At 36.8% G+C, this 13,968-nt stretch overlaps 1 protein-coding gene and 1 non-coding gene across 4 annotated transcripts in view; one reads left to right on the forward strand and one right to left on the reverse strand.

Moving 5' to 3' along the window:
• The window catches only part of AASS (aminoadipate-semialdehyde synthase), a 72,584-nt gene extending 58,976 nt beyond the window's left edge, over positions 1-13,608 (forward strand). For 2 of the 3 annotated variants that reach the window (XM_033192353.1, XM_033192354.1), the window contains 6 exons: positions 886-1,053; positions 5,501-5,596; positions 7,386-7,501; positions 8,145-8,233; positions 9,414-9,590; positions 10,814-13,608. In XM_033192353.1, the coding sequence (XP_033048244.1) occupies positions 886-1,053; positions 5,501-5,596; positions 7,386-7,501; positions 8,145-8,233; positions 9,414-9,590; positions 10,814-10,932 (765 nt within the window). In that variant the 3' untranslated portion in view covers positions 10,933-13,608. Of the gene's footprint in view, positions 1-885; positions 1,054-4,183; positions 4,289-5,500; positions 5,597-7,385; positions 7,502-8,144; positions 8,234-9,413; positions 9,591-10,813 lie in introns of those variants that run through there. The other variant, XM_033192355.1, reaches the window with a different exon arrangement.
• On the reverse strand, positions 5,312-5,374 carry LOC117073849. Its single transcript, XR_004433403.1, has one exon. It is a non-coding gene; the product is annotated as a U7 small nuclear RNA (small nuclear RNA).
• Positions 13,609-13,968: the final 360 nt, after the last annotated feature.

The raw sequence follows: 13,968 nt of genomic DNA on the forward strand, positions 1-13,968 counted from the left end.
ATAAAATTCAGTTCCACCAGCAGCACCAACCAGAATTCTCACACCTAATTTTATCATTCCAGAATACTTTCCATTATCTCAATGATAATAATAAGCCTCATAAACTAAAATAAAATTTGTCCTTTAATTAAAATTAGAAACAAAGAAATCCTTCACTGAATTTTGAGTATGTGTGATGCGGGTAGGGGTATGGGAAATAGAAGTACTGAGATATCAAAAGATTTTTATTTCATCACTCATGTTATTCCCTTCACAATTTGTGAAGGGAACATAGATAGTAACTGCTCAATAAATTTAGCTGTCTGAATGAAATGTATGTGACTGATGCCTAATGTGGCATTTAGAAGGGTCATGAAAGTAAAAGAAAAGAATGAGAATATTGATTGTTGTTTGAGCATAGAAGCCATTTAAATAATTATCTGTTGCTTTAACTTGTTTTTTTAAGTTTTTTAAACATTTTTATATAAAATAATTTTAGATGTTTATGTTTTAAACCTTGTTTATTTTCAAATAAACAAGGTTTAAAAAATAAAATTAAAATGTTTATTTAAAAAATTTTTTCTAAATATTTATATTTTTTAAAAAGGCAAATTCTAGTGGGAAATAATTTAGTGCCGTTTTATCCAGGGGAAGGAAAAAACTTGAAAATAAGACCTTATGTTTAGAAAAACTAAATGTTTTAGAGTCAAATTTTAAAGCTTGAGAGAAGAATTGCTTTGTGAATTATGATATTAGTAGAACAGCTTAAGTATGGGATAATGATTATGGTGGTTTCATTATTTTTTTTTTCAAAGTTCTATTGCTTTCTTTGTCCATAGAATGCAGGGAAGCCCTAAAAGAAAGGAACAACTGTAACCCCATCTGTGCCTTCTCAATGTTCCTCAGGTTGTGAATGTTGCAGGGGGCATCTCCTTTCTTGATGTCGTTACGTCCATGGATTTTTTCCCAGGATTAAATTTGGAAGGCTATCCTAACAGAGACAGTACGAAATATGCTGAGATTTATGGCATTTCTTCTGCTCACACTTTGTTGCGGGGGACACTGAGATATAAGGTAAGCAGATGGACTTTAGATTCAACATGTTGCCAGTTTTGATGTAAGTGATGTGTACACTTAACTTTTCTTAGTAGTCAAAATAATTAAGATGATAAACCAAGTTGGAGTCTTTTTTTTTTTTTTTTTCAGAAATCTTATGATTGAATATTTTAGGAGACTCACCTCAAAACAAAAAGATAATTAATTGACTCATTAGGATTGGGGACAGGCAGGGCTTCAGGCTTAGTGAGAGTTGGAGGTCAAGTGACTTCCCCAGGACCTGATTTCTCGTAACCTCTCGGCTCTTCTTTCCAGTATTCACTGGAGTCTGAAGTGCTACACGATGGCAGAGTTGTGGCAGCACCCCCAGGCTCTCAGGATCAAATTCAGTGGGAATAAAAAATGATACCATTCTAATAGCCAAAAATACGATTTTTGTCTCATTAGCTCCCTAAGGTCAGTGGGATAAAATGTGCTCATCTACTTTGGCCTATGTTATATGTCCCTAGAACTGGAGATGGAGTCAATGTCATTAAAAAACGGGGACTGGGGTGGACGAAACAGATGGGATTAAAGGGGCCTCCCCAGAGCAAATCCAAAATGTTTTTAAACCACAAAATGGGGAGTACATTCTAGAAGCATAAACACAAATGTCCACTACACATTTATTGATCACAAATAAAGCAGTTACAAGTGTAACCAAATCAAGACAACTGGTTTAATAGTTTTCTAGCATAATATCACAAACTGGGTAGCTTGAAACAATAGGGATTTATTCTGTCACCATTCAGGAGGTCAGAAGTCTGAAATCAAGGTGTGTGTGAGTAAGGTTGGTGCCTTTTGGAGGCTTGACTTTGAGAAACATCCATCCAATTTGTGCCTCAGTTTCATATCACCTTCTTCTGTGTGTCTCACTGTGTTGCCTCCCTTCTTATTAGGGCACTAGTCATTGGACTTAGAGTTCACCCTAAATCCAGGTTGACTTCATATTGAGATCCTTAATTAATTCTATCTGCAAACCTTCAAGTGAAGCCATATTCTGAGGCTCTGGATGCCCATGAATTTGGCCACAGGGGACTCGACTCAACCTATGTAACCAGCATACCTAAAATACATGCATCTCTCAAGATCAGAGACCTGGCTGCAAATCTGTCTGTCTTGTGAGATTTCCTGGCTAAGGTCAGAGAGGGGATTTGTCTCATGTGTGTTATCTAGTATTCTCTGATTATCTTTTTAACTGGAAGATGTAAGGCACATGGACCTGTCAGTGATGACTCTTCAATCTTGTGTCTGCTTTTCTGTCACTCTCTTACCTTTTTTTGCTGGCTGTTCCTTTTTCCTGGAAATTTTCCTCCAAGTATTTGTATCATACTCCTTCAGGCCTTCTTCTTTTCTTCTTTGCAACCCTGCCCCTGGTAACCACGGTTTTATTCTCTATCTCTGCATATTTTACTTTCTTAAAAAAAAGGATTCTGCATGTAAGTGAGATCATGCAACATTTTACTTTTTGTGTCTCGCTTATTCCACTTAGCATAATGTCTTCCAGGTTCACCCACCTATCTGTTCTTAAAAAGAAAACAACCACTATATTTCTTACTCTTAAGAGCTTCTGTTACATGTATGGGCACTTAACATTTACTTGTCAGCATTTTAAGTTATAATTTTATGTATATTTTTCTTGTCTCCCAAAAAAGATTGTAAGCTCCTAGAGAGCAGGTGCTTGTACTCCATGAATATGATTTTTTCGTTGTCCAGAAATCAAATGAGACATCAATGATAATGTCCTACTGAGATCTAGGAGCTGTGGCTCTTCTACCAACCTTTAGGCACAGTAGAAATTCTAGTCTGAACTCATGCCTACTATCCCCAGCTCTGGCAGATTTCTTCATCTCTTTTCTTCAATTTGTTCAAAGAATATGAGTAGTAACTTTTTTTTTTTTTTTTTTGGCCAGCAGTTAGGATATATAGCTTTCAGTATAGTCTTTTGACAAACATATAGATCCTGGAATGAAGGATTTTAATAGATTTAAACATTGAATAAAGGTCTCAACAAGGTGTGCAAGTGGGAGCCATCCCCACAGATTCTGATGATGGAAGATGTCACAGTGTTCATAATCATGAGGGCCACCATCCTTGGCAATGCCAGCAACCCTTCGGTAACCCTAACATTCTTTCCAGTATTGGAGATGAGATACCGTCATTCAAATATGACAAAGAGGCCTTGGCTACTGTCCTTCCCTGCCTGCCTGTCACCTGCTTGTCCTTCTAGATGCAGCTTAATAGCACCTTCCTATAGTATCCTCCCTAACTCCTTCCCCTTGAACCACCCACCCCCATCTATGTGAGTTCCCCTTCTTTTGTGCTCCCACAGCTATGTTTTCCTGTAACCTAGCACCTATTAATATAATACTCTGCTACAGTTTAGTCATCAGTGGTGATGCATTTTTGCGCACCATGGACTAGGAATTATTTGCTTGACTTATCTGACCCTTCTGTTGACTGCAGTTTCTGCATAGAGGGGACTGCATTTTTTTTCACTCTGTGGCCTCAGTCCCTAGCACAAGTCTGACAAATGGCAGCAGTTTGCAAAATGCTTATTGATGAATGAATACATAAAATAAATTCATTTCTAGGGGTCAGCATAAAAATATATTTCTGAGATTAATAAATAGCTCAGAAATCAGCATTTTAGATGTTGGATAAAGGGATCTCTAGCACCTAACAGGTCCCAGAAGTGAGCTAAACAAGCTAGTGATAATACTTTTCTGTTTCTCCTCTTTGAAGTATATTTGCATTTGGATTAGAGCAAATGAGAATTCTTTTTTTAGTAACCTTTAAACAGTTTGAACAATATAACCTTTAGAAATGTGAAAATTGCTAGTTGACCAAACATTCGGTAGTGAAATATCTGATGGTTACAGGAACTATTTTATATTTTAAAAACTCTGTTGCTCCCTAGAATTACTTCCCTCTCTCTCTTTTCTTTTCTCTCTCTCTGCTTGAGCAGTAATTATAGCAGCTGCAAAATTTCTTATCGTAGCCCTCTCACCTTGCTTCCCATTTGCACACTGGAGAATAAACATTATGGTCTTTCTTCACTTCATCTATTATTCAGAATCTATTTATCCAGCCATTTGTTCTCTTTTAGGGGATTGGAATGCTGAATAATGGATTGGAATGTTCAATAATGTTGAATACCTTCCTATGGTATCCTCTCTAACTCCTTCCCCTTGAACCACCCAGCCCCATCTATGTGAGTTCCCCTTCTTTTGTGCTCCCACAGCTATGTTTTCCTCTATCCTAGCACCTATTAATATAATACTCTTCTACAGTTTTGTCATCAGTGGTGATGCATTTTTGCTCACCATGGACTAGGCATTATTTGCTTGACTTATCTGCCCCGAAGTGGGCATTGGGATGAAGAATATGCACACAAATAAAATATAATATAACATAATATAATATAATATAAAGATATTATTTCCCTCCTTTCAATACCTACAGTACAGCAGCTGAATAGACAATTAATTACAAGCTGTATTAATTGCCATGATAAAGATATATACAAAATGCTACAAGAAGGGAGTGCCCACTCACCTAGGGGACTCAGAAGAGGTGCTAAACTGGGTCTGAAGGGAGGAGAAAACATTTCATAAATGAAGAACTGTGGCCAGCACATTCCAGTTACAGGAGCAGCATATACAGAGGCCCTGGTTTCTGGAAGAACACAGCACATTTGGGGAATAGTGAAAGTGGAGATCTGTGAATTAGGTTAGATGAGCATATTGTGATGGGTTTTATATACTATACCAAGGACCTCAGGTTTGCTTTGTAGACAATGAAAGATATATGAGGAATTTTTATCAGAGTGGTGATGTCATCATATCTTAGAAAAATCTCTCTGATTCCTACCTCTTTTTCTTCTCTCCATATATCTTGGGGGTAGTGGCTCTAATCAGTAGATTGGATTATCTGCTTTTGAGGAGGATATTCTTACAAGTTCCTCCTTCCATTATAAGAAAAAGCTCAACTGACTGTTCTATTAAATAATATTCTGCTGAGCTGATAGCATATAACACATAAGAAAATTTGCCCTTATGCTGCCAGAAAATTTCATTCACATGTTACCCAGAAACAGAATTAAAGACTTCACGTTTTGCAAAGTCTTTTATGTAAACCAGTGGAATTGTTATGACACTATTGATCTCAGTTTGAGCTTGAAATTGGTTGTATCTATATCCTCAATACAATTTTTTTTTTTTTGGTGGGTTGTGGGGAGGGGTTTCTAGTAAAGATGAGAAAACCTGGCTAGGCAAATTCTAAAAGAGTTGTAGCACTCATATCATAATATAAACAATTATTTTCTAAATTAGTTACAAGGATAGATCCCTCTTTTCAAAAATATTTTATATTTTTTCATTGGAAGAGAAACATTTTATATACTGCTTATTAATTCTTGTTTCAGGGATATATGAAAGCTTTGAATGGATTTGTAAAATTAGGTCTTATAAACAGAGAAGCACTTCCTGCCTTTAGACCTGAGGCCAACTTTCTCACCTGGGTGAGTGACTCTGGAATTATGTTCTATCTGCTCCTCTTCAGAAATACCTTCTGAAATGATCGGGGGTGAACTCTGCTTTGGGTCAATGAAAGGACCCATTTATTAGCTTATGAGCAGGAAGATAAATCCTAATTCTGAAGCCCCCTTTCCCTTCACTGTTGTGGAAGAATGGAGAGGGTGTGGGGTTGACACATATCAGGCCTATGTCCTGCAGCAACTTATATCATTTAACTGCTCCTTGAGCTGTGATAAGAGATGCATTTGCTCTCTGCATTAAGCTCTGAGCTCTTCCAGTGGTCTAAGTGGTGACCCAGTGATGGAAGTCACTTGGGCTTCCTGAAAGTGAGAATCCAGGAGAGTTACTAGTGTATTACAGAACTAGATTCCCAACCTCCAAATCTTATCAATACTCTCATGTGGTTACTTAGAACTATGAGTGTTTTGATTTTCAGTTACCAAGCTTATGCGTCTATCATTTGTTCTACCAAAATCTTAAGGCCTCGGAGTTGGAATGAACTTTGGAGGCTTGGAACTGAATGTGAAGTAGAGCTTCCACTAACTGCTCAGAATTAACTCATTACCAGCTGGTCATTCAACTTAAACTAGTGTGCCCATATTCCAATAGAAATGCCAGAAATGTATCACAAGGAGAAAAGGACCAATGTTGCTAATTCTATTAAATCTCAAAAAAAAGTTTTAGTATTCTTGCTAGCTAGTTTCATTAAAAAAAATTATTTTTAATTTTTTAATTTTTTATGGGTACATAGTAGGTGTGTGTATTTATGGAGGACATGATATATTTTGAAATAGGCATGCAATGTGTAATAACCTCATCAGGGTAAATGGAGTATCTACCACCTTAAGCATTCAACATTTCTTTATGATGCTTTTACATTCATTTTTTTGTGTGTGCATTTGTGAACCTTTCCAATCTTAAGTTTTACCTTCCATAAATTTACTTGTTGGGTAGGAGTGAATAAATATCTGCAGAGAGAACCTGGGGTTGAGGCAGCTGGCTTGAGAAGGTTGATGCAGACATTCTTAGGGATGGTCTTTTTTGTAAAGGACCAGGTTATAAATGTTTTAGACTTTATGGGCCACACGGTCTCTGTCAGTACCACTCACTTCTCCCATAGATGATACATAAACCAATGAGCATGACTGTGTTTCAATAAAACTTTTTATTTAATGAAACACAGTGAGCCAAATTTGGTCTGTGAACCAGTTGGTTCACTCCTGATCTAGAGCATAGCATTTCCTTTGGGAGCCTAGAAAAAGTCTTGTTTTGAAAGTAGAAAAAACTATGGCTACTGTTTACATGTTCTTCCTTTGAGATTTTATTAACTGCAAGGTCTTTCTTATCTCTTGAACCTACAAAAGAACCTGAGTTGCTACTGGCAACCACTGCAGTAAGCCTTTTCCACTTCATCCTGGTCAAAATGGACTGCTGGAGGGTAGGGGGAGAATGGGTAAAAAAAATAGTGATAGAGAGGATATACAAAGACAGGGAATGTGCTAGTAAGAAGCACACCATCTGTTTTGTATTGAGTTGATCTTAGAACCCATTTTTATTGGTGAAGTATCATTTTGGAATAGCAGCTATTTATTGATGTGTAGGTATGCAGATGCGTATATGTATGTGTATGTGTTACAATTTCCTGTTTCCAATTATTTTTAATTTTAAAATTTGAGGTGTATTTGAAGTTCAGTGTTTTAGTAGGATAATTTTTCAGTTAATTAAAAAAAATTATTAGGGACTTAGAAATTTTGTCTTTATTTTTCTAACCAGAAACAACTCCTCTGTGACCTAGTTGGGATTTCGCCCTCCTCTGAGCACGATGTGTTGAAGGAAGCTGTTCTTAAGAAACTAGGAGGAGACAATACCCAGTTGGAGGCTGTTGAATGGTAGGCACCCACCACTCAACTTAGAGCAAAATATACTGGATCAATGATTGTAAATTTCTACTAAAAAAAAAGTTAAATATTTTACATTTGTCTTTGATTAATTTGTTGCTCTAATGTGGGTAGAGAGATTATCATGTGCCATGTTCATGTGGTCATAGACAATAGATAAAAAAAGGAGCTCTATGGCAATTATAATTTGATAAATACTTATCTGGAAACACTTTATCACTCAGTTCCCAAGCGTAGTGGGGTATTTTTGCTTTCCTGTAGGAGATTCTGAGTAGTCAGAGAATATTACGTTAAAACATTCTTTCATATGACTGCTGTGGCATCCTGCTGGTATACTTAATGTTGGAGAACTAACCTCTAAGTTAATCTCATAAAGAGCTTTGTAAGAACATGGGATTACAATGCACATCTCTGCCCTGCTCCGGGGAGTAGTGCCTTGGTGAGTCTGGAGATGATTCTGAAGGTTAAAACATTGATATTGTTATTATTTTACACTTTAGGAAAATCCTACAACTTGAGTTACCATCTTGTAATTCTGCCCTTTCAAGATTAAATTCAAAGAGCTCCCTTTTGCTTCCCAAATGAGAACATGTCTAGGACTTGAACTAATGCAGCCATCTCCTGTGCTTTTCAGGTTGGGCTTACTTGGGGATGAAGAAGTCCCTCAGGCAGAATCCATTGTGGATGCCCTCTCCAAGCATTTGGTCATGAAGCTTTCCTATGGTAGGCTCTGAAGTGTTAGCTAAATATACCTGAAGAAGAATCATAAGATAGAGTCAGTGCAGATAATCGTATTGGAAGGTTGGCACCAAGCAGCCGGAATGGGAAGATATGATATGATGAAAAGGGCAATTGGACATTTTTCCAGGGAGAAGAATTTGAGAATTATTAAGTAAAAATAAAGATAGTTATTATGGGAAAGGAAAAACATAGTTTTACTGTTTATTTATTTATTTATTTATTTTATTTTATTTTATTTTTTTTTTTGAGGCGGAGTCTTGCTCTGCCGCCCAGGCTGGAGTGCAGTGGCCGAATCTCAGCTCACTGCAAGCTCTGCCTCCCGGGTTTATGCCATTCTCCTGCCTCAGCCTCCCGAGTAGCTGGGACTACAGGCGCCCGCCACCTCGCCCGGCTAGTTTTTTGTATTTTTTAGTAGAGACGGGGTTTCACTGTGTTAGCCAGGATGGTCTCGATCTCCTGACCTCGTGATCCGCCCGTCTCGGCCTCCCAAAGTGCTGGGATTACAGGCTTGAGCCACCGCGCCCGGCCTTATTTATTTATTTATTTATTTATTTATTTGAGATGGAGTCTTGCACTGTCACCAGGCTGGAGTGCAGTAGCGTGATCTCGGCTCACTTCACTTCTGCCTCCCAAGTTCAAGAGATTCTTCTGCCTCAGTTTCCTGAGCAGCTGGGACTACAGGTGTGCACCACCATGCCCAGCTAATTTTTGTATTTTTAGTAGAGACAAGGTTTCATCATGTTGGCCAGGATGGTCTTCATCTCTTGACCTGGTGATCCGCCCACCTCAGCCTCCCAAAGTGCTGGGATTACAGGCATGAGCCACCGTGCCCGGCATTACTTCTTCTTTTTTTTTTTTAATGCATTAGGCACATGCCTAAGTAGCATTTTTGGAGCACACTAAAAGGCCTCTAAAGCAGTGCCTTTGTGTCTGTAAACAGGATACGGTGATACCATCCCAGATAAAGGAATGCAATCAGAGTTCTAATTTCCTTGAGGTTTTCACTTTGACTTTGGGCTAAAAAGCTGTGTAAATAATTGTCTAGTGATCATATAAAAAAGGAGGGAAAACTTTTAAAACCAGAAAGGCAGGAGGAGGAGATGGTAGACGATATTCGAGTTGTAACGATAGTGGCATTTTCACTTATCTTATTTGTTTTAAGGTCCTGAAGAAAAAGATATGATTGTGATGAGAGACAGCTTTGGGATCAGACATCCTTCTGGACATTTAGAAAATAAAACGATTGATCTTGTGGCTTATGGGGATATCAATGGCTTTTCAGCCATGGCTAAAACCGTGGGGTTACCCACCGCCATGGCAGCCAAAATGTTGCTTGACGGTAAGTCTGTTCATTTGAGGCATGAGCCTGTTTCCATATCACCTCCAAGTCATTTGGTGCCTGGACATCAAGTAATTGCTTTTGAGTGTAACACAGGCATTCACTAAAAGTGAGCCATCTTAGAAGATCCAAGCGTGGACTGCCTGGGAGGGCCCCTTTTGGTGAGTAATGCATGGGGACTTTGGAGATAGACCTGATTTTCGCTCCAGCTCAATTACAAGGTGGCTGAGTGATGGGCTGCAAGTTACTCAGCACCTCCGAGCAAGAGTTTCCTCATATTTAAAGTGGGTATTGCCATCTCTATTTCATAGAGTTGTTGTGACGCTAACTGATATAACACATAAAGCTGCTGCCACATAGAGGGGTCCCCAGGGAATGGTCACTTCCTTCCTTTCTTTCTTTGGTTTTTGCCATATTGGGAGTGATAACTCTAAAATAGAAAAAGATATTCACTTCAGATTCTCAAGAATATAGGTTTTTATTAATCTTCATATCTCAGCATATTATTAGTACTCAGTAAATATTTTAGGCTAAATGAATACAAATTTCAATTCTCCACTCTCCCTAGAAGATCACATAGACATTCAATAAGCATTGCCTCTGTTTGGCTCTCAAGAAAGAATGAGGGGAGTAGAAAATATCAAAGCATATAAATGTGAAATAATGAAAAAAATGTATAGTAGCATATCAGCTAATGTCAAATTAAATGACCAACTTAGTTACTGAGGAATCAGTGAAGAAATAAGTGACAAAAGTTGGGGTCATTGTGGCCTCTAGTGAGAGTGCCCAGGTTCTATGTTTCAGTCATGCTGACAGGTGCCTGTGCCCATATAATCAAACTTGTTACAAGTCATTCTGTTGGTGTCTTGCCTTTTTTAAAAAATGACATTAGCAAGTTAAGCTGACCAGTCAGATTGACTTTACTTCTTACTTTACTTTATTCTCTGATTGTCCTGGCAGTAATTAATGCAGGTAAGTGTACAAATTCTGACAATATCCCTAGGTCTGCCTATGCTTTCAATCTAAAATTAACTCCTTTTCCTTTCAAAGTGTTGCCTAAGTAATAATTTACTAAGGGACATTTTTAAGCAGCTACTTAAAAAATGCCTAGGCCTCCAAGAATTCATTGACTCTGAGTTTGCTTCTTTGTGGAGACTCCTGATGGGGAAATTAACCTCTGACACTACCTTTAAAATGGTAATTACACATTTATTTTCTTCCAGGTGAAATTGGAGCCAAAGGCCTCATGGGGCCCTTTTCAAAGGAGATCTATGGACCAATATTGGAGCGAATTAAAGCAGAAGGCATTATATATACTACACAGAGTACAATTAAACCATAATTGGGAATTATATTTTGTTCTTTTCTTCCCAGGCAATACAGCTCTGAACGTGTGTGATAAATGGGTTTGCTAATGTGCTGTTTTAAAGTATAAAGCATAATATGTTTTGGTTAACACAATGTAGTTTTTGAACTATAAATCTGTATTTTAATATGGAAATGTTTGGAACAGGAGATGTCAGCTACTAACAGAGAATTTTAATAATTCTATCCTGTATTTTATAAATATGTATGTGAAAGTGATGATTGTGCTATTTGTTAATTTATTATGCCACAGTTTTCTTACAAGAACATATTTTTCTATAACCAGCAGATAAAGTTTTACTTTTTTAGTCAGAAAAAATTTCCTATATAAAAGTTATATAAAAATATAACTTTATGTTATATTTTTGTATTTTTAAAATTGATCCAGTTAGATACCTTTAGATTACCTATCTGTGAGTTTTTGCCAAAATGCTATTTTATGCCCTTTTCATAAAGTTATGGTTTATTTTTGTAAATGTAGTTCCTTATAGTTTTCTCTTGAGTGTTTGGAAATGAGAATAGATAAGATCAAATTACAATTTACAAGATCACTTCATTAGGCACAGGAAAAGTATTTATCACAATTCAACACCCTTTTACAGTAAAAAATGTAAAATAAGAAACCCTCAATAAACTAGGAACAGAAGGAAACTTCCTCAACCTGATAAAGGGCATCTATGAAAAACCCATGGTTAGCATCATACTTAATGGTGAAAGACTGGATTATCTCCCCCTGAGATCAGAAACAAGACAAGGATGTCTGCTTTGGCCATTTCTATTCAACTTGTACTGGACAGTCAAGAAAGGGCAATTAGGCAAGAAAATAAAATAAAAGGCATCTAGATTGGAAAGGAAGAAGTGTAACTAAATAGAGATGGGAGATGACATGATCTACAAAAACAAAACATTAGAACTAATAAATAAATTCAGCAAAGGTACAGGATACAGGATTAAATATACAGAAATTGGTTATCTTTTGATATAGTATCAATGAATAAATAAAAAATGATATTAAGAAAATAATTTAATTTTCAACATTGGTCAAGCTTGGTAGCTCGTGACTGTAATCCCAACACTTTGGGAGTCTCAGGCAGAAAGATTGCTAGAGGCCAGGAGACCAGCCTGGGAAACAGTGAGATCCCATCTCTACAAACAACAACAACAACAAGCAAACAAACAAAAACCAGCTGGATGTGATGACATGCATCTGTGGTCTCAACTACTCAGAGGCTGAAGTGCAAGGATGGCTTGAGCCCCAAAGTTTGAAGCTGCAATGAGCTATCACTGGGTCACTGCAATCCAGCCTGGATGACAGAGTTAGACCCTGACTCAAAAAAAAAAAAAAAATTGACAGCATCAGAAAGAATAAAATACTAATATAATTGAGGGTCCAGAAATATTGATGGCATTTATGGTAAACTGACTTTTGAAAATGGTGCTAAGACAATTCAATGGGGGCAAAATAGTCTTTTTTCATTAAATGGTGCTTGGAAATATGGATATCCACATGCAAAATAATGAAATTGGACTCCTACCTCATATTGCATATAAAAATTAACTGAAAGTGGACTTAAGATCTAAACATAAGAGCTAATACTATAAGTATCTTCGAAGAAAGCATGGTGCAAATCTTTCTGACTTTGAATTAGGCAATGATTTCTTAAATAAATGACACTAAAAACACAAGCAACAAAAGAAGAAAATAGGTAAATTAAAATTAAAAACATTTGTGTTTCCAAGGACACTATCAAGAAAGCAAAAATATAACCCACAGAATGAAAGAATTTTTTTTTAAATCATGTATTAGTTAAGGGAGGAATTTGTATTTAGAATGTATAAAGAATTGTTACAACAATAATTAAAAGGCATATAATTCAATTTTTAAAAATCAACAAGAGATCTGAATTAACAGTTCTCCAAAGAAGATATGCAAAAGGCAAATAAGCACATGAAGATATTCTCAACATCATTAGCCATCAGGGAAATGCAAATGAGATCTACAATGAGATATCACTTTACACTCACTGGAATAGATATATCATCAAAGTGATCATATCAAGTGTTGGTGAGGATGCAGAGAAATTGGAACCCTCATCCACTGTTGTTGGATACCCACGAGATATAAAAACAAATGTCTACACAAAAACTTGTGCACAGATGTTTTTGTAGCATTATTTATAGTAGCCCCAAATTGAAACAGCCCTAATTTCCATCAACTAACAAGTGAATAAACAAAACATGGCATATCCATACAAGGAATATTATTCAGCAATAAAAAAGAGATGAAGTACTGATATGCACCACAACATGGAAAAACCTTGAAAATATGTCAAGTGAAGAATGCCAGACCCGAAAGGCCACATCTTATATGATTTCATTTATATGAAATGTCCAGAACAGGCAAATACATATAAAGAGAAGGTAGATTAGTGGTTGCTTAGACTGAGGGGTTGGGGAGGAAAATGGGGTGACTGCTAATAAGTATGGGGTTTCTTTTTTGGGGTGATGTAAACGTTGTAGAGTTGATTGTGGTAATGGTGGCACAACTCTGAATATACTAAAAACCAACTGAATTGTATACTTTGAATGTTTGAACTGTGTGGTATGTGGATTTTATCTCAAGTTGTTATAAAAAATTAAATTACAAATACAATTTGTTTATTTGCTTCTTGGGGAAAAAATCTCTTGCCTTTAGAGATACAAAGTAAGCACCTGTTTAAACTTCACAAATTGTGCTCATATCCTGGCACGTGAAACTAATTCTGCCCTTGAAAGAAGCAGGTACTACGTGTGAAGTATGTGACAGTTGAGAAAACATCTCCTGCTATTTGAAAACAATCAAAATTGATTAAGGCCTGGTCCCACCTGTCACAGATAATATATGGAGATCAATAATCTATTAATAAGTAAAAACATTTTGTTGTGGAATTTTTTTTCTTACCATGACATTCAGTTCGACTCAATTGATTAGGAAATACAACTCGTGTCATGTTGATTTCACTCTCTATCTAAA

This window comes from Trachypithecus francoisi, unplaced genomic scaffold (assembly GCF_009764315.1).
Source record: "Trachypithecus francoisi isolate TF-2019V2 unplaced genomic scaffold, Tfra_2.0 Lachesis_group4, whole genome shotgun sequence".
Lineage (NCBI taxonomy): Eukaryota > Metazoa > Chordata > Mammalia > Primates > Cercopithecidae > Trachypithecus > Trachypithecus francoisi.